Source organism: Glycine max, chromosome 2, assembly GCF_000004515.6.
Source record: "Glycine max cultivar Williams 82 chromosome 2, Glycine_max_v4.0, whole genome shotgun sequence".
Lineage (NCBI taxonomy): Eukaryota > Viridiplantae > Streptophyta > Magnoliopsida > Fabales > Fabaceae > Glycine > Glycine max.
In genome coordinates, this window is record NC_016089.4 from 48,659,604 (window position 1) to 48,681,661 (window position 22,058).

At 30.9% G+C, this 22,058-nt stretch overlaps 2 protein-coding genes and 1 long non-coding RNA gene across 3 annotated transcripts; 2 read left to right on the plus strand and 1 right to left on the minus strand.

The window, feature by feature from the left end:
• Positions 1-1,699: 1,699 nt before the first annotated feature.
• Positions 1,700-3,498, plus strand: LOC102669283 (uncharacterized). The gene is made up of 3 exons (XR_413346.3): positions 1,700-1,953; positions 2,273-2,344; positions 2,452-3,498. It is a non-coding gene; the product is annotated as an uncharacterized lncRNA (long non-coding RNA).
• Positions 3,499-9,943: 6,445 nt separating this feature from the next.
• On the minus strand, positions 9,944-14,943 carry LOC100795964 (integrin-linked protein kinase 1). Its single transcript, XM_003518471.4, has 12 exons — positions 14,451-14,943; positions 14,285-14,359; positions 13,709-13,804; positions 13,372-13,457; positions 13,141-13,261; positions 12,466-12,545; positions 12,225-12,287; positions 11,958-12,076; positions 11,553-11,638; positions 10,727-10,848; positions 10,495-10,606; positions 9,944-10,212 (listed from the first exon to the last, which is right to left on the minus strand). Exons 1-12 carry the CDS (start codon positions 14,757-14,759, stop codon positions 10,117-10,119), a joined length of 1,365 nt encoding a protein of 454 aa, XP_003518519.1. The 5' UTR covers positions 14,760-14,943; the 3' UTR covers positions 9,944-10,116.
• A 1,236-nt stretch (positions 14,944-16,179) lies between these two features.
• Positions 16,180-20,239, plus strand: LOC100783802 (hexaprenyldihydroxybenzoate methyltransferase, mitochondrial-like). Its single transcript, NM_001254325.3, has 9 exons — positions 16,180-16,623; positions 16,715-16,804; positions 17,602-17,680; positions 18,060-18,137; positions 18,297-18,345; positions 19,196-19,245; positions 19,404-19,553; positions 19,649-19,729; positions 19,814-20,239. Exons 1-9 carry the CDS (start codon positions 16,439-16,441, stop codon positions 19,925-19,927), a joined length of 876 nt encoding a protein of 291 aa, NP_001241254.1. The 5' UTR covers positions 16,180-16,438; the 3' UTR covers positions 19,928-20,239.
• Positions 20,240-22,058: the final 1,819 nt, after the last annotated feature.

Below are 22,058 nucleotides of genomic sequence, written 5' to 3' on the forward strand. Positions count from 1 at the left end.
TTTTTATAAAAATACTTAATATAAAAAATAAATATGATAATAAATGAAAATTTAAAAAGAATTTGGATTAAAACATGTTATGTGTTATCTTTAGAGAGAGAGAAAAATATTTTTATTGTACTGGTAAAATAAATTAATATACATGTATCATTCTCTCAAAATATAACAATAGGTTAATTCAATCGAATGTTCCGGAAAAAAAAAACACAATCCAAAATATATATATATATATATATATATATATATATATATATATATATATTTGTAATAATATAATATAATTTTATAAAAAAGAAAAATAAACAAATGGTATCTTGTTGAAGGTATGTGCCTGTCTATGTGTTTTTTATTTTATTTTTTCATAAGAGAAAGTTATATATAAGTAAAAAAAATAATCACTAAATATGTAGCCCAAATATTACAACTAACAAACTAATAATAGACATAACAACAAACCGTAAAGGAGTTCTCCAACTAATACAAAAAATAAAGACTTAGTTAAACATAATTTCTAATAGATAAAAAATAATTTTTATCTTAAAAAAAACCTGATTGAAAAAACGAAAATATATTTACTTTAAATTTTAAATTATAGAAAAATATTTTCCAACAATTACTTACACCATGCATCATTTTGACTTTAAAGAGCTTTTGTTTGGTTAAACTTTAAAGTAACGTACACTGCAAATTACCAAACTTCTCCAACATACGATCTTTATCTTTAGCATGTTTAAACCATAGGATAGGATGCGGCCAAACACTCTCACTTCTTGTGTTTTAATTCGGGTAGATAGAGTTTTTTTTTTACTAGATAAATATGTTAGATAAAATTATAGTTGGGTAATAGTAAATATAACTTTAAATATCAATTATAATGTGAGGTAAAAGTAAAATATTATTATTAGATGAATTTATATAATTTATAAACCATAATCAATCCAAAAATATTTCATGATCTGTGAACACTCACTCAATCATGCATAAATTTTAAGAATTAATAGTGAATATAATAAAAGTACAAAGAATTTTTATATTAGTATTCAACAATAATAAATTAACATATATGATAAATTTTTTATTAACTATCTCAATATTTATAATAATTTTCTAATTGGTTGATAATATAATATTTTATAATAATAGTATATAAAGTTAAATTCAATATTTTTTTAATATTATAAGTATTATTTGTGAGAGATAATTTTATTCAAGTCTTTGATCAGACTTTACTTAATTTCTGAAAGATGTTCTAAAGAAATAAAACTAACAAAAACAATAAAACTTAAGAAAATTCTTTTTGAATCTTTAATTTAATGTATTTTTTATGTATAAAAATTAAACATAATATCAAATTTATAATACTCAGATATTCTAACTCATTGATAAATTTAATGTAATTATATAAATAAAATTTAAACTTAAAATTATTAATTAAATTAAAGTAATTTTATGCCCATTAATTCACATGTTAAATGAATATTTATATTTTATTTTAAGAGTTTAATAATAACATATTATTAAAGTAAAATATCATCGATCATTTAATCAGATATTATTGGTATTATGATTTTTAAAATAATTATAATAAAAATCATAAATTTATAATAAATTGGTATTGAAAGACTGTATAAATAAAATGGTATTTGAATATAATTAGCGCGAAGAATATAGTTGGGGTTGGGGCGTGGCAAACTGGCATAATGATGCAGGAAGTGACTGAAAATATCATAGATGCATGCGGTCAAAGAAAACGACAAGTATGTAGGACCCACTCACTAATGATATTCGTGTCGTGTAGTGCACAGAACAGATTATTCTCTTTCTCTCTAATCTAATCTTAATATCACACTTTGGTTTGGTTTCGTTTGCATCATGCCTAGCTTCCAATTCCAACACCCAAATGCAATTTTCACTTCTTATCTTACCTCTCACTCACGAATCCTCCTCATATAGGTATGTGCCTATAATCATTATAATACATAATTCCCTCAAATTAGTCTTTATTCTAGATTGGAAAGTCTTCCATGCATTTTCTATATTTCTTTAGTAAATATGGCTTACTGATATCATGATATATATATTTATTCCTCATTTTATTATGATTCCTGCCCCAATCCTTAATCAAGGGAGCATTTCAGTAAAGAAAATGAAATATAATTTTATATTCGAAGGAGTATGGACTCAAATATGGACTTGCTATTTTAGCTCAACACTTTTCTGAAAGAGCTTAAATATTCTTTTGCTTTTTTTGTTTTTTTTTTGTTTGTTTGAGGATTGGGAACTATGAAGTAACATACTGTGATCTACTGATTTTCATTCCCAAAATGAACAAAGCAAGTGTCAGGTGATTGTGTTGAATTTTAATATTTTTTAAAATTTCAACCTGATTTTGGATATTTTTTTAGTTGATTTTTTATTCTTTCTCTTCTAATATGATGTTTTTTTTTTCAGTAACAGATTGAGGATCAGATTCAAGGGCATCATATTGTTGAAATCATTTCCTGTTTGCTGATCCTGGGTGATGAAGAAGTTGGAGTTGATTAATATTCACAAGTCATAACCTTTGAAGGTTGGAGAAACAGAATCTACAGTCCAAGCTACCTCCAAGAGAATTGAAGGTTCCCAAGTCACTTTTAATTGAAACCTCCAAAACTGAGCCCGAGGATCAAACAACTGCAATACAATATACAACAAGAAGGTAACAAGAAATTCTAACTAGACCACCATCATGAGTATGGGATATTTCACTGAAATTGTTTTATGCATTCAAATGGGGATAGAGAAGTGTTAGCAATACACTCTCTAACACACTCCTTCTAACACCTCTATTATAGCTAAAATTGATGAAAACCACAAAACTATGATTGAGGCTTCTTAAACAGAAGCCAGATGTGCAAAGTTTTGTGATTTTGAATAAATTTTAGTCCATAATATTAATAGAGTATATTTTAAAAGAGTGTGTTATTGATCGACATTTCTGAATGAGGAAATATAAATATAAGTCATAAATGCAATGCATGAGATTAAGCTTGTTTCCGATAGGAACAAGAAATTGAAAAATGATTGGCATTCATTGAAGCAATGCTAGATATTTTCTGAAGCTCTTTGGGGATCATAAGTAAACCATATTGTCATTCCAACAAGAAAGAAAAGATGAAGGAGATGGTAGCTGTTTGCTTTGATAATTAAATGAACAATTAATGCTAGAGAGGCATTGAGTAGGATGGCAATCATGGATGAGCTACCCTTTAGGTTTGTGTCAAAGCAGAAGGATTTAGATACAGCATGAGTGTTGTTCAGCTTTTATTTAATGCTCCATCCAGGATGTACAATGAACAGTTATAAATTTACATAAATAAAAACATAGGAAAGGACTTATTATTATCTCAGGATGCAAAATCTGAATTATACGTGCATCATTTCCCCCTTCACAGATAAAGAGTACACAGTCCACAAGAGGATTATGAATTTGTTAAATTCCTACTGAGTACTAACAAAAGGAGCGGGGGGGGGGGGGGGGGGGGGGGGTGGACTATTAAGTTAATTTGACTTTAGAAATATAGTGAGATTAAAAATTCAACTAATTGTACAAAGATGAAAGGCAAATCACTAGTGTCTGGGGGTGTTCAAATAAGGTGTTAGAGTATGCTTTTAAATTACAAACAACATTTTAGAGACTTGAAGATACTAATGGGAACTATTTGTTTGAGTTTTTAGGTGTAAAAGGATCTTCCAGAGACCAGAGAGCTAGTTAGTAATGATTGATGACATTAAATCCATGGATAGCAAAATGAAACGAAAGCATAAGAACTATTAATTGGGGAAACTTAGTTACTTAATGCTGATTTTTTATACTAAGTTTTTGTTGGACCAAAGATATAAAATACTGTAAACTTTGTTGAGTTTCTTTAATTTGCTAACTGTATGGTTTTGAAACTGCAAAAGCATTGGCTTCCAATTAATGTGAAATATACATTAACCTCATTGTTTGAGCATTATTTCTTTTATTGTGACTCGTGAAGTAGCTCAAGAACTGAACACTTCTAAGTTTCAGTTCTTCAGGCTAAGGATTATGGAGCCTTCATTGAAGACATTCATTTATATATATCTATGGATTTTGCTGAATTAATGAGTAAGAAATATCTATTTGAGAACAAAAATGAAAACGAAACCAAGAGAGGAATCATCTGTAAATTGGAATTTACTAATTGGCGTAAGATAAACTCATCCAAATATGAAATATCTTTTACTTGTCATGATAGCAAGGAATGTTCTTCTTGTCCCAATTTCCGCACAGTGGCTGATGTGATCATGTCAACTTTTTGCATGAGAAGACCTCTGTAGATGCATATATATATATATATATATAGAAAATTATTGAGTCTAATTTATAAGGGTTAAGCACCCATTTGTGCTTAAACCTGGTTTTTGTGTATATATATCACTGCCCAGTGCTATTTATGGAGAGACAAGGTGGTGGATGAAATTGATCATGGTAATATATCATAACACTTTTAGTTCATTCTTGAACAACACTAATATGTTGGAAAGAAGACAGATAGCTTTCTGGATCAGGAAATCTGATCTGCATGCTAATTACTCAATAAACAAAATGTATGTTTATTCACATGTATGTAGTACTGTACTTTGTAATCCTGACCTTTTAGCTTTTATAGATTGAAGGAAAGAGGTACTAGGCTACTAGTTTGATGAGAATATAGCTTATTGCATGAGTCATGAGTGGTTGTTCTTGTCGGTTATGATAAAAATTGTTGGCATTTAAACCTATTAGATTTCAGTGTTAGCAACAATGAACGTAGTTCATGCTGTTAGGCTGTGCTGCTGCAGCCTTCAGTTATGAAGTTTTTAATGCTGGTTATGATTTTTAATTTCAGTTGTTAGATTTTATGCTTTATGGTATGGTAAAGTCATACTTTTATTTTTTATTTATACTTTTGTGAATTAACATTAAATTTTTCCTTAGAAAAAGTTACTACTATATATATACAATCTTATAAACCTGAATATATACATACATATACAGGAAATATATAAAAGAAAGTTATTTTATGTCAGAGTAGGAGAAATGAATATTGACTTATTATAGACGATTGAGATCAGAATATAAAACTCATGCGATTTTTTTAAATGGTCATGTGATATTAAGAAACTTTTCATCTTAATTATCCACGCACATATAGTTATTTGACTAAGATTTGTTTCGTATGTAACATATTGTGACAACTACAATATATCTATTAGAGAAAAAAAGTCAGACGCACGAAAAGCCATTGAGGTAGCTAATCAACCCAAACTCCTTTACTCAGTATAAAATTTGAATTAGTTATGTTAACTAGTCATCCATGTTTGCCTGTGTCAACTGTTGGATCTCAAACGAACTTTAGTTTTGAAATTACTTAATTTAATAACCTTTTTTTTTTCTTTCAAGTTTTCATTAGTTTTCTATTCAATACCATATTCGATTAATCCAAGTCGACATGGGTAAGATTAATATAGCCAACAAAACCCTCTCTCAAAGTTTAATTTAAACACAATTACATTTTAAGAATTTCCATCAATTAATCTATGCGCTAGTGATCAATATAAATAATTTAAGTGTGTCTTTACTCAAGCATTGTGTTAACCCAGATACTGATAAAAAAAAATTGTGTCAACCCAGATCCGCATTATTTAGAAGCAAGATGTTGTAGCTTACCGTATTTTGAGTTATTGGATGTGGTTTTCATAGTTAACACTTAATACATATCACAAGCGTAGTTTGAAACACACTAAGTTTCTTTGCAGGTAATTTTTTTTAATAAAATGTTTAAATTATATTGTCCTTTAAACTCCTGACTCCTCTTTATTAAGAGTTGAAAACATCCTATGCCTTTTGTTAATGAGTAATTATATAAATAAAGTTTTCGGGACCAATTTTCCTTTATCTAAGTTTTAATATAAGTAACTTAAACACTTGAAAAAAAAATGAAAATCTGAACACTTTCACTATCAGATTTATAAGCATATACAAACTCTTTATTTTATGAGGTCTCAAAAATGATAATAGGTGTGTTTAAAATTGTCCATCAACAAAGCTGAAGTGAGAAGATAAATTTACTCGCGAAATACTCATTTACAATAAAATGAACATATGTCTCTTGACAACAATAGTATAACTTTTGGCAATAATAAAAACTATTACTATAATTTAAACATCTATGAAAGCGACAAAAGAGTGTATATACATATATTGAAACATAGAGTAATTTCAACTTTCAAGTAATAAAAGATCAAAAAGAGTATTTACACAAAATTACAATCCCCCCTCTTCCCTACAGAAAGGAGAGAAAAAAAGTAAAAGGGAGACATAAGTAACTGTGCCAATACAGCTCCCAAAATGGCACGCAAGTAGGAAGAAGTTGTAAGCCAAAATGGGACAACGTACGTCTCTCTCTCTCTCACACTCTCCACATGACACTTTTCTTACTTGGGTTAGATTTTGTACACTACACTTTAACTTTAATATTAAACATGTTTAAGATGTGAACACATAATAACTATTAACTAAGAATGCAATTAACAATTTCCATATACAAACAAATGAGACACCGAAACCGAAGAAAAGTAAGATATATATTAGCTTCGATATCTGTCTCAACCTACACATCCAATTCACTTTTTTATTCCCACTTAAGTTTGTTTCTGAGCCAGCTTGTGATTGTGTTGTCTGGTACACAAATGGTTCATGAACATAATTTAGAAATATTAATTAATAATGAAAGATTTTTTACAGTGTAATTTAATCTTTGGTTATTAATTAGTATATAATTGAAAATCATTAAATTTTTAGTAATTACTTCAAAGTCTTATTTACTAATTAATTAAATATCAGTGTATCAAATTAATTAAATTACTAATATCTCGAAAAAGTTGCATTGTCTTTCATATAACTACTAAGTTATTCTTTTTCTTTTCATTTGTGTCTGGTGAATGGTGATCGCTTTCAGGTTCACTGTTTGATTCAGATTGTACCAAAGCAGAATATATGGTTGTAACATGTAATTTTGGTTGTCAGGTGTGTTGTTGCAGCGGTTAATTTTACTTGTGAAAATTAAGAATGAAGGTAACACTAGTATGTATGATAATGATTGGTGTTTCAGAAACTTGGCACCGTTAAAATTTTCGCATAGAATTAGAGGGGAAAGCTTTGTAATGCTTAAATTTTCACTTCAACCCCCATTAAGATATATTTACTTTATCTTTCATCTTATTTAGTTATTTATATATTTTTTATAATTTCACCTCAGTTTATCCCACAGTGAGTGGACGTATATATATCCTTTTTATAATATGATATGTAATTTTGTTTATAAAAAAATATTAATTATTAATCTATTAATTTTTATTAGAAATTGAATTCACAATTTTTTTTTCTTTTTTAATCACTTAATCAATCTTATAACTCCATATGATAGATATGTATTTTAACTATCAAATAGGATTGATATCTGATATCTCCTTATAGATCGTGATACAAATTAATAAAATCACTTCGTGATCAAATTAACTAACATCTCATTCAATTTATTTAAATTACAAACGTTCATCTCATTTAGCCTTCTATAGTTGGGAAAGGAAGAAAAAATAAATAATATTGAACGTGTTGTTTTTTTGGTGCCTAATGCTTACTGATAAAACATTAAACCAAACAAGCGGTAAGAAGAAAAAAGAGGCAACAAACCTTCTTCCAATAAAAATTCAACTTCCATTTTCAAGTACCTGTATGTGAAAGCGATAAAATTAAAACGACTTCAATTTTGAGTTTGATTTTTTTTTTTTTGGAAGACAAATACAATTTTGAGTTTGATGAATATCCACTATTAACGTAAATGAGATTTAAATTAATGTCTAATGTATTGGTATATCATTACTTATTATCATATCATTTTTTATTCATTAAAAATGTACTAAGTTAATGTATTGAGTTTTATACAGTGTACATAACTTCTGTTATATAGAGAATACATATTTTTTTTATATAAGCATATAGAGGATACATTTTTTTAAGCATATAGAGAATGCATATTAATTATTTTCAACATAATTAAATTTTTTGAAAAAAAATCTCTTAATATTTTTTAAAAAAGCATTGATTGTCGATGCCTCAATGCGAACAGGAAAGCAAACATTGATTCTTAAATTTTAAATTTATATATTTTCAAAATTGATTTCAGATAGTCTGTTAAAAATTAATTACTAGCAGGAAAGCAAATATACTTTTTGGGTACAAATTATTGAGAAAGTTAATCTCCCATCCTGGTAATCAAAGTTGTGCTATGCTTTTGTGGGGGAATAACTTGCAGTGAATAATTTTTTTTGTTAAATTTTTATTATTCAAAAGCTACTTGGAATTCGATTCATTCAGAATTTTGTACAGTTAAGATTCTAAATTTTAGATGTAGAACTCATAAATTTATTTGAGGGAATCAAGTTATTTGTTACTCAAACCAAAAACCAATAAACATTAGCTTATACTCATAACAAAATCCATTAGTCCTATTTGCAACCCAACCTAAGTTGTAAAATGTACTACACTAATGGAATTACACATTTAAAATGATTTTTCTTTAATAAAAGGTTGATAAAATGATATAAAATCCCATTATGTTTATATGAGTGAAAATAATCTATTTAATAAAAAAATTGGATCAACGGTGATTTTGCAAGCGATATTAATCTCTAACTCAATGGATTTGGGGACATATTTGGTCTCTAACTACGACAAATTTTCTTTTTCAAATTTTACATTTGTGGAAAGTTTTTTAAGGATGGAATTAGACTTCAATTTATGAATGTCCTTTTCTTCTAAATCCTTTTCTTCTAATTTTTTTTTGAAATAATGTTATTGATTTTTGAATTAATGAGAGTGTAAAAAAAAGGTAGTGCCAATGGTCAAAATACTGTCTTATTTTATTCATTGTCCAATGTCCATAATGCTTGTAGACTTGTTTGCAGTATTGCAGGTGCAGCGGCAGCATATGGACACATTCGGTACAAACCCTCAGAATGGCACTGAACCAACCTAGACATTAGATGGGTCAAAGCATGCGACAAGATGCACAAAACATTGCAAAAGCAGATCCCGGCTTAAAGGTGTTTCCAGACTACTTCGCTTGTTAGAAACTAAAAAGAAAAAAATATTCATGCCTAAACAAGAAGACAACATAATTTGATTGCATATAACAAAATGACCCTTAGTTTGTTATTCCTTAAATTCTTTTACTTTTGTTTCTTTCTTCTTTACGCGCCAGTAGTTAGAGGGTCTATAGCTCTCTCGGTTGAACATGTGAGTTATTGTTGTAAAATCTTTGCTACTTTTCTTTGATTCTTATAGACAAAAAAAAACCTTTATGCTAAAGATTTTCTTCAAACTAGACAAATGAAAGGACATTATTACTCAACTAAATCAAATAGGCAGGGTCGTACATGTCCTTGGCAGCTTGTATCCATTTACATCGTCCAGCATTCTGATTCACAAGGTTGTCTGTTATCAGAATCATTTCCAGCAGCACCATTACTGAGGAAGAAACTTGGAAGCAAAATACTGCCCCTTAGCTATATTGCAAAGACAGTTTTCGTTGTTTTAATTTTACAGCAAAAATCTTCGTATTCACAATTTCTTATATCGATGGACGAAAGCAAACAAGATGAGATATGTATCGGTGTTAAAAGTAATTCTGTTCACCGGTCCAAACAGGTACTCAATTCTATTGAGGCCCACACATGAGAATACCAGCAACGACATGATAGCTTCTTTATTGAAAAGAACAACCAACGTCTTAACAAAATATGCCTAAAGTTAACATCATATTTTAAAAAGATAAAGCTTAGAAAAAGAACAATTTTTTTAAAAATAAGCTAGAAAGAATATCTTTGGACAAAATTACACAATGATATGTCACATTCTTTTTAGAATTTATTCAACCGCACGTTGAGCGAAAGTTATTTACAAAAAGCAATGTATGACATGCAAGTATATGGAAACCACAATCTATTATTTGTTCTCTCTTGAAACTGCATGATCAAAATTCTTGTTTGGTTCTTGATGGCAAATATTTATCTGGCCGTAGAGCGAGATGATCGGCTACTTGGATTTGTGCGATTGCCCCTAAATATGACCTCCAGGTTCTGGAAGCATCCAGGAGCCCTAACCTGTGTATCATAACAGAAAACCACACCTTAGAAAACAAATTATCACTCCGACTCATTTTTGGAGTTATAAGGTTGGTTTGGTGACAAAAGAAGAAGAGATGACAGGAAAGGTCATGGGTTCGACCTCCCCACTAACCAACAATTAACAACTATCATTTGCTGGAAAAGAAAAACACGGTAAAGTTGCTTTGTTACCTATTCCATTAGGAACTGCGGATTTTTTGGTCCATCATATTCATCAGACACGTAAAGTAATAACTATATCACAATAAAAAGGGATACCTTCCAGCGCCTCTTTTGAGCAAGATGGTAGTATATGTCTTCCAATCTCCCAATTATTTGCCTAAATGTTGGTCTTCTGTATGGTTTTTCATCCCAGCATTCCTCAATTAACCTATGGAAAAATCAAATTTCCTGAATGTAAAATTTTTATTCTTTTAATTTCCTACTCGTGGTAGGTTTTGAAACTAAACCTTAAAATCTGCTGCCAATAAAATGTATTTAAAACACTCACTGTTTTAGTCCATAAGCATAAAGCTTTGGTGAAGCTCTAAATGGTGGACGCTCATTTTCAACATATGCTTTGGGAACTTCATTTTCAGGCTTTTCATAAAACGGTGGACAACCTTCAATCATCTAGAGGAATAGAAAACCATACAAGTGCCAGTCAATATTTTGCTTGGCATCTCTCAATAACCATAGACTCCTATATGTATATACTTGATAAGTGAAAGAGATCCTATGTGTAAAAGACACCATCAAATATCTAAAATTCAATATGCCGTAACAATACTGAAGGAATTTGAATGCTGAAATCAACATAGGATACATAGAAACAAATGATACACCTCTCAATGCATTGCTTTTCCTGGACTTGCAATTTTTTAACTAACATGAATAACACAAATGTATGTATGTATGTAGGGGATAAGACTTTATGTTCAGGATTATGTAAATGCTTTTAATTTGCTCAAAATAAAACTGAAAAAGAAACAGAAAATATAAAGTAAATTCTCATTTTTTGAAGAAAGCGAATGCAATTAACAGCCTTCTAAAAGTTTTGTGCTAAGATAAACAGAAATTACAAAGGACGGAGAGTATTGAATTAGGATGTATTAATTGCTCAATACCACCATAATATTCAGCAAGCATCAATTCATCAAACAGATTTTATATTTATTAATTAATTTGGAAGTTTAGGGTTTAAAAGTCTTGTTTCAAGACCAGAGAAGATACAGCCATTCACATTATAAGGGTAAACAATTAACTTGGAAGTCATTAAAAAGCTCTAAAATAAGAAAAATCACCATGCATCCGAAGGTGAGGAATAATGATTTTACCTCCTGTAATATCAAAGCAAATGAAAATACATCCACCTTTGTGTCGTATTCCTCATTTTTATATACCTCTGGAGCAACATAACGCCCTGTTACAGATTTGAATAAATTCATCAATACAAACTATGAAATCAGAACCAATCCCAATAGGATTAAAATAAAACCAGTTATACATATAAGAGATGGCCATATTTATAAATCAATTAATAAATTCAAATTAGTAAAATTGAGCACCAGCTGACAAACTGTCTTTAGTAGTCACTGAGTAGACAGCATTTATTTATTTTTTTTCTTGCAAACTATGCATCATAATGCCCTCATGAAATAGAAGTTCACAATATTGCTTTTATGCAGACCAACATGATTGACAATGAATATTTCAAGCCTCCACTAAAGAAGAAAACCTACATGATGTATCCAGGCTTGTCACGGGTTTGTCCTCTTTGACTGTTTTAGCAACTTTAAGCAACTTGCTAACTCCAAAGTCTGCAACTTTCAGATGCCCAGAATCATCCCGCAGTATATTTCTGTTATCTTACTCATGTAAAATGAAGAAACTTTAAACAGTTCCAAACACTCAATTAAAAATGCATGCTTCTACTGAAAAATCCATGATACTTCATACACATGCTGGAAGAATAATAAAATCAACAAGACAGGAGAACTAAAACATACGAAGGCTCAAGATCTCGGTGTATAATGGCTTCTGGTTTATGTTCATGCAAATAGTTCATACCCCTGCAAAATATACATGCATTGTATTTATTACAAATATCCAAATGCAAATTTTTAATATAGGAGTAAATTTTCATTTATTATTAAACTTTTAAAAAATAAAAGAATCAGGAGAGTTTGCTTCCTTGCAACCCAACTGAAAGCTAGTGATGCATCCATAATATGGAAGCTCTTGACTGACCTAGCAATATCAAGTGCAAACTTTACAGCTGTTACTGGTTTTAATGCACCTTTCCGCTTCAAGTAGGCACGGAGATCCCCCTAAAGAGATGATAATTCATTCCAAATTGTTAGACATTACAATTGTGAAGAATACAGGGTATAGTTAATCACATTGCACACACAAGTAGAGGAGATATCTTCCTAATTATATGCACTTCCATATTTTTTCACCACTTCACTAACATGAAGTGAAATCCCCAATAAAGATAAATGAAACTCCTAATTCAACACTTATCAATGCTAGATTAAAATGGGTATCTCTTATCATTACTTAAAATCCTTCAACGTAGATATTTATAACTTCTAAACAGAACAGGAACAAAATTGTCGGACCGGATTCAGTTCCTCTAAAGTGAGAAAGTGAGAACCACCCATCATCAATTTGAATTAAAGTATTTTGCATACATAACCGACTTTATATCAATTGTAGATAATCCCTCACTTTTTCAATTTACACATCTACTAACTTAGTGGGCCAAATCCTGTCTGGCCAATGCAGAATTGCAAATAACTCCTGACACTTCAACAATTAGTATCAGTTCCAGTATAACTTTTTATCATATTAAGTTCTTAATTATTAATTATTTGTGCACTCCAACTGTGCTAGATTTCCAGTAGCGCTATTGAAACTAACCTGGGGTAGATATTCTGTGACAATCATCATCGGTGTGCTTTGTGTTACAGCACCCAAAAACTGGACTACATTTGGATGTCTTATTTTCTCAAGCAATGTAAGCTCATCATGAAATGCCTTTCTGATAAACAGATGCCAACAAACAAAATCGAATATGAGAATAACAATTAAGAATTGAATAATCCAATTGACATGAATGAAACGACAGCTTGCATAAGTAGACCAACCCACACTTTATCATCATCAGTGAACAATTCCTCCCCAAGTGTCTTGACAGCAACCTGAGTTCCACGCCATAATGCAATCCGAAAAGTTCCCTAAAATATTCAATATAAAATATGGAACACAAAATAAATGAGGGTAAATTGACTTGAGAGAATATGTCAAAACTAGGCAAAAGGATAAATCAAGTTACAAGACGATTTGCTTCTTAAAAAAAAAAAGAAAAAACAGTTTTTTAAAAGCAAAAGTAGATTAAGCAAACACATAAAAAAAGCAGAAAATTGTTTATTTTTATTAAAAAAGAAGCTTTTTTCAACAGATAAGCTTATACAAACTGACTCATTACCTTTGTTATGCAAACGCTATTAGTAAAATCAAGTTCAGAAGGATCAATCTCATACTCCGGGACTTCACGAGCATTTTGCACATGCATGGGAGCCATCTACCAAAAAAAAAAAAGAAGTTCACAATTGAAACAGATATCATAAACCAACTATTCTAAAAAGAGTTTAACAATTATGCAATGTCAGTTGAATTGTTTTATACGTAAAAATCAACCCTTTTTTTTTACTCTCTAACAGTAATTCCGATATTATTATAGTCTTTTTAGTGAATAATACAAAAGAAAATAATAGAAGAAACTTTTTTGAATAATAGTTACAAATTCCTTCATATTTTTAGAGACAACCAACTTATATGATAATTTGTAACTAAACATATATCAGAAACTGCTGGTATGTGTGTTGACTTTCATAATCATTATCTTAAAAGTCATACAAAACTACTAAAGTTAATATCTGATTGCTTGACAATGTAAAAAATTTCACACTACCAGTGGCATGTCTATTAAACTCTCTAAATGAATAACAAAATTGGTTTTATATATAAGAAGAGGGAAATGAAAAGAAGAGAAGACACATACCGGGGGTCTTGCACCGTGTTTCTCCAAAAGCTTGACAACGTCGTGATTTTTGTAGTACATTGCATCAACTAGAGGCTGTTAAACAATCCAATCCAGAAATTAGTGTGTCAGTGAGTGTAGAATAAGAGACAGCGAGAAGAGAGAAAGAGGAAGGAGGTGGAATTACGGTGCTGCCCCAGCGGTCTTGAGGATCGACGTCGGCGCCTCGTCGGAGCAGCAAGCCAACTACGTCGGTGCGGCCCTGGCAGGCGGCGACGTGGAGCGCGGTGCGGCCGTCAATGTCGGTGAAATTGACGTCACTCCCGGCGTCCAAGAGCTCCTTAATACCGTCCGAGTCGCCTTCGTTGGCCAGATACATCAACCGGACCGCCGGGTCCAGCGCCTCCGACGCGTCGCCGCCGCAGCCGCCGCGCTCCGGCGCGAGGGAGGATTGGCGGCCGAGAGAGAAGCGAGGCTGGAGCTTCTTGATTTCCATTGCGGCGGAGAGGGCTTTCAGTTTTCAGAGAGAGAGAGAAGGAGTTGTGAATTCAACGAGGGATGAGAATAAGAATAAGAAGAAATGAGAGTGTGTGAATGAAATTAATTAATATGAATGATGATTTTTGCTTAGAGGATGGTATCGGGTTCTAAGAGACTCACTAGTTTAAATCTTCTGACGACACTGCCTTTCTACTTTCTACAAACTAAATACAATAAATATGCGTGTAAAGATTAAAATGAGTTACAAAAATTTATATATAAGTACTAAAATAAATTAAAATATATATGTAAGACTAAAATAAATAACTTGTTAATATAAGGATTAAAACATAAAATTTGTGTAACTGTAAAACTTAAATGAATATTTTTATGATGTACTAATCTTTAGGATATTTTTGGTCAACTGTTTTTTCTAATATTTTTTTATAATTTAAAAGAAAAGCTTAGGTGGTTAAGTTGACTTTCTAAAAATGTACTTTTTCTTATAACTTTCCTAAGTTGACTTCCTAATTCAATTGATTGCAAGTTGCAGCGTTTAAAGTATTTTTTTTATGGCAAACGGTAAAATATAAAAAGGCTAAGGGCATATAATAAAGGATCATGAATAAAAAATAAATATCTAACCAACTTATGATTAATGAACTATTAAAATGTAGTTATTTTTAATTTAGTACAAAATATTTCCTGACTTTATTAATAATTAATTTTTATTAAAAAATTTAATTGAATCATTTAAAATTATATTTTTTTATTCATAAAATTTAAATCTGAAATCTTACTTATAAAAATTGAATCTAATATAATTCATATTAACAACTTATTGATGCTCATAAAACATATAGTTAGACACTATTTTAATTGTCATCTACTATTGTTTTGTTCAAAACATAATATGATTAGTTAAATACCTATTTTAATGCAAATTTGAATTCCCTGATGCCACATTTTTTGCTTGGTAGTGGACAATTCTTTTAAGGAAAATATTCTAGCACTAAGGGACTAGTAGTAATTCTCTAGGTGGATTTCTACAAGCAGTTTCAATGTCATTGACATCCTCCTCAATAGTATTTTTTTTATTTGGTAAGAAAAAAATCCAATAGTATTGGAAGTGATTTCCTATTATACCATTTTGAGCAACAAAAAAAAAATACCTATTTTAAATTTTTGAATTTATCGGCTATGCTTTGTCATTATAATAGTTTTTTATAATATCAATCGATTAAAAATCATGTTTGATGTGATTTTTACACTAGTAATATACATGAATTATTCTAATTTTACAAAAAATATTTTGTATAATTTTTTTAAAAAAATTGAGATACCATCACAACCTTTTCACTATTTTGAGTCGTTTTGAATTAATTTTAAATTTTAGACCTAATTACACTTCAAACTCTCTACCTCTTCACAAAATTATATTATGCAATTATGGAATCCAAATCCCTTTCTCCAAACTTAACTTGTATTACCAATCAAAATATCAATTAAACCATAATTTAAACCAATTTTAAAATAAGATTCTCAATATTTTTAAATATTAATGAAAATCAGCCCGTTTTTCACGGTCGGATCAAAACAGGAGCTCCGAGAGGTTCAAGCCATGGGGATCTACCTAGCTGAAGGGTTCAGCAGTTAAGGAAAAGAGACGAAGATTTTGAGCTCGGAACCATTGCGATGGCCATGGCTTCCAACCATCTTCGAAACCTCAATCGCATCTCCATCCACCATTTTCAGGCTCTCCTCAACGATACTACCAGGTTCTTCTCCGACGCTGCTTCTTCATTGCCTCAACCGCAACCTCCCTCATCATCCTTGAAGCACAATGAGCTCGCCAAGTTCGCCGCCATCGCCGATACCTGGTGAGCTTTCGAATCTGTTGAATGAATTTGTTGTTATAGACACAAGAAAATGGATGACATGTATTTGCCCTTTCCTTGTTGATGTCAATAGGTGGGATTCTGAAGGCCCCTTTAAACCATTGCATGTGATGAATCCTACGAGACTTGCTTTCATCCGTTCTGCACTTTGTCGACATTTCAAGTAAGCCCCCTCTTTTGTTTGCTCCTTGTTACCTCTATTTTCTAAAATTATCGCGGATCCTTTGAAATTGAACGCAAATCCGCCGTGCCGGACACTCTTCGATCACCCTCTTGCCGCCGCCGACCTCCTTCTTTTTCATTTGAGTGCCGTAACGTTCCAATAGTAGCGGCGTGAGCTAACTGCATAACAGAGAACTTGGGTAGATGGGTCGGGTCTTAGGGTTTTAGCCTCTCAGGGTGTATTTTTTTATCTTTTCTAATCTTTTGGGCCTTGGGCCTCAAGTCCACCGTTTCTGTTTCATATTTTTAAGTGTGGCTTTTTAACTTTCTGATCTGTTACGCGGTAAAAAAATTTGTGTACTGTTAATATATATATATATATTACAAATTTTCAGAATAGGTAAAAAAAACAAAAAAAAAAATAATATTAAAATAGCTGTCATCCTGCTATCCGTTATCCAGCTAGGCTCTGCTCCACGATGATGGGATTGACAACTATGGTGTTTATTCTTGAAACTACTTTGGTAGAATGTGCAATGCTTTGTGCTATGTTATAATTTCACATGGTAGAAATCTTGTTCAATACCCCTTGAATTAAATATAATCATATAAGGATGTGTAAGAAGATGACTCTAATGAAGTATTTGTTAGTAAGAAAGTGTTTACTGAATTATTTTTGTGAGACAATCCACATGAAGAAGAAGAAAAACAAAAGGAAAAAAGTTATTGCTGTTATAATAGGTTTTTTTGTCTTTTTAGGGTTCTATTAGGATAATAATTAGATTTCCCTTGTCCCAGGAAGGACCCTTACAATGCTAAACCCCTTGAAGGACTTAAAATTATTGATGTAGGATGTGGAGGTGGAATTCTTTCCGAGGTATATCTTTTCTCCTTTTTCTTGTGATGTTGGGAAAAACCTTTTCCTTTTTATCTTCTGTCCTATGATAAATCTAAATTTGGTTTAATCAGTTCAGAGATGACTATATTTGTTGACCAGAAATGTGGAAATCTAATTTTTTTGACTATATTACTTGTTATCGTAATCCTCATGGGAATCTGTAGCATTATGATCGATTCGGAGGTGACTAAATTTGTTAGGTGGAATTGTGGAAATCTGAATTCTTTCTTTGGTGCATATTGTCCTCCCTCTCACTTATAGAGTATTAAGATTGTTTTTTTGTTTTTTATTTCAAATTTGTGCTCTTTTTTGTTGTTATTTTATAATTTACAGCCGTGCTTCTAATTTTGTTCTTCAGCCACTAGCTCGATTGGGAGCTACTGTGACGGGTGTTGATGCTGTAGAGAAGAATATCAAGATTGCTCAACTTCATGCTGTATGCTTATTATATATTTTGAATATTTGAGATTTGTCAGTATTGTCCTACAATAAATTGATCAGATTACTGTATTCTGTATATTGGAGGAAGCAGTTGCCAACTTAGTAAATTAAATCTACCCTATTTGCTAGACAACTTATTATTTCCTGTCAACAGGGTTTGGATCCAGCAACTTCATCTATTGAGTTTTGTTGCACAACAGCTGGTACACATATATACAAATCTTGAAGCATTCTTGTACACATCTGTTTTACATCCATCCATGACGTGCATGCTTTAAGTCTGTTAAACATTTGGACACTATTCTACTGCTGAAATGCCCTACTTTTCCTTGTGAATGCTCATACAGTTTAGTACACACTCTTGACAAGAAGCACAAGTCTGACTGGCATAATTTCCTTTTATCTAATTTTTTGAGTGGTCTTTCCATGGATTTAGACCTTTGCTGGATAGTTTAGAGTTTCAAAAGTTGAGGTTATGATTCATTAGCATAAAAAAACTCAAATAGTAGTATTCACTTCCTATTGGCTTTTGTGATTGGGCTTCTCATTTCTTCTTATTCTTGCAGCTTGCAGTTAATAACCATTTTGGGTTATTTATCTTAACTTAGAATGCATGTTTGGCTGTAGAAAAATCATTTCTTTTTTGCTTTTGATCTTATTTCTTCCCACGAGGGTCTTACATTAAAGTAAGATTTTACTCTATCCTTTAATGTTCTCAGTTCTCACTAAACAAGCTGTTATATTTGAACATAATAAACCGCTCAAGTGTGAGAATGAGTTTTGAACTAAAAGAGTTGTTACTTGTTACATACTTATTACTTCGTCCTCTCTGTAGCTCAGCAGCTGTAAGAATTCTAGTTTTCATTGGCGATATCCATCCAATTTCTTTACTGGCAATTAGGTAGCATGTCTGTAAAAAAATGAACGCTCTTGGTACATCAGTATATGCATGAAGTAAAAGTAGCTTGCATTCATCTAGTTTGTTTAGAATTGTCCTGTGTTTTTGGGTATTATGCACTCTCCAACTCAAACAATTTTAAATTGACTGATCAGAGAAGCTAGTTGAAGAAGGAAGAACATTCGACGCAGTTATGGCCTTGGAGGTACTTTCTCTTTCGTGCCCCCTTACCTCTCTCTGATTGGGTGCTTGCAGATTGGAGTGCATAAATGGGTGTTGAGACAGAAAAAAGATATGACGTAAAATATTTGATAGTAGTACAATGCCCAATGGAGTTGAAGGATACATCTTGTTGTCTTGCAGGTGATTGAGCACGTAGCAGATCCTGCAGAGTTCTGCAAATCTCTGTCTGCACTAACAGTCCCAGAAGGAGCCACTGTGATATCCACGATCAATCGATCCATGAGAGCCTACGCAACTGCCATTGTTGCTGCAGAATACATTCTCCGCTGGGTATCCATACAACACTTATCTTTTTCATCCTACATCCTTTGCTATTTCTATTTCAATCTGAGATAATATATCGTATCATATATTGAACTCCGCAGCTTCCGAGAGGCACACATCAATGGTCCAGTTTTCTGACTCCAGAGGAACTCGTCCTGATCCTCCAACGCGCCGGTATCAATGTAGGCGAAATGCATTCATAATTCATAAATGATAAACAATTTCATTTGCTAGATACTTAATAATGGCATTCACATGACTCACAGGTGGAGGAGATGGCTGGATTTGTGTATAACCCAGTGACAGGACGGTGGTCTTTATCAGACGATATCAGCGTAAATTTCATCGCGTTCGGTACCAAATCAAACAACACGGAATAAAATACATAGATAAGATACGTGTTATTGTCATTACTATGTTGAATGCTAATAAAACAATAAGGGTTAAGTGCGGTGGAATCAGGGAGAGGATGGGCTTGGGACGCCCTTCATACTTTATCTGCTTACTTACTAGTAATTGGAGAAATACTCAAAACACATTCATTTAAATACGCTCTAATTATGTTTCATAAAACTTGATAAAATTAAATGTTTAAATAGTTGAAAAATATAAAATAATTGGAGAATAATCAAATCATGATTTATTTTTAAAAAATAAGCAGAATATTTGTTAAATATATTTGGATAAAAAAGAAAAATATATATAAGTTAGTTACTAAAAAACGTTAAAAGTTATTAAAAAAATTTATTTATCGAATAATTAAATGAATTTTTTAGCTATTAAAAAAATTATAAGCTAACAAATGTCTTGTCGAATATAGTCTCTATCTCATTGGCTGAAATTGATTAAAAATGATAATATTAGTTGAGTCTCATATCATATTTAATAATCCTTCTAATTTTATAATTTTTTAATAAATTTTAACCAATTAGAAAGTGTTTGAAAGAGTGTGCTAAAGAATATGTTATTAACATTCTTTTTACTTATTTGTATTTTTTAAAATGACTCAATTTAATTCTTAAATTTTCAAAAGCATCAATAAGATCTTCTAATTTTTAAATTTTTTTCAATCAAGTCATTTTTGTCTTAGGGTCCGTTTTGTGAAATTAGTTAACTTAATTGAGAGCTCAAGCTGGTCAGCGAAAAATGAAGTTATATATTTTTTAAGATAAAAAAATGTTTTTCAGATCATTAAATCTAAGACAAATAAATATAAGACTAACTATTCTTTAATAAAGACTAATTACAAGCTATAAATTAGTTTATCCAATACTTTTACTTTTGTTAAACAAAGTTACAAGTTATGGCGAATTCTAGAGTGAATCACCTATAAAAGTGGTTCATTTTGAACCACAATTACCAACTGTCGGATTGATCTGTGATGTATATTTTACCATAGATCCTCTCCATCATAACATTCATCTTCCCCTTCCAATTCCTTTCCCACAACCTTCAACCACTGTTCACCAGTGCCAATGGCTATTTCTGGCCCAGATTATTTTCTCCTTTCCTCTGCCACAACAACCAAAGATGCAACAACGTCACCATCTTAAATTTGTTTATTTAATCCAGCAATAAGACACTTTCAAAGGAGGCAAAAGAACATCAACATCACCCATTCTCCATAACTCTAGTAAAATCCAATTCAATGCTTCTCACAAAGCAATTAACAAATCTTCACACTAATTAAATTCCAAATTCATTCACAATCAAATGTTTTTTTTTCTTTCTTATTTTCAATTTAACTCACAAATCCAATTCCTGCTGTAACGAAGAAATTGTGAAAAAAGTTATAAGATTCTCTACAAACCCATCCAATCCCCTTTTCTCTAACTACACCACCGCACCCCAGTTCGTGTTCCACTCCACGTTTCCAAAACCTCTTTTCACAATATATATATATATATATATATATATATGATTCACTTTTTGTTATGACTTCAAAATAAAAGTTAATCTGGAGGTAGAGAAAAGATCGATTGTGAAAGGGGAAATGAGAAAAAAAAAATGATGAAACCACATGAAGTAGAGAAAGATATTGGTGAAGGATTGAAGTTTATGAAATGTCATCAATTTTCAGTGGGAAGTCAGGAAGAGATTTGTGGGAGCTATTATCTGATGTAAAATATGTAAATTTGAGAGATTAATCTAACGACTCAGAATTATAATCCTTTTGGATCATTTAAAATATTGAATGAAAACGAGGTTCCTATGCATACTCTTCTTTGTACATAGTTATGTATTTATTCAGTATATAAAAATGTCAAATTAATATTTTTACCTATTTAATTAGTTATCTAATCAAAGAATTTTTTTTATTCAATGTTTAATTTAACAATAATATTATAAATCACCAATAAAAAATAATCTCATAAAAGAAATCTAAAAATTAAAAATATCACCTTATAGAAATTTATTAAGAGTTTAATTCCCACAATTTTAATTTACATTTTCACTTTGGATATAACTTTTAAATAATTATCAATCTTTTCATTTGCAATAATTTATGTA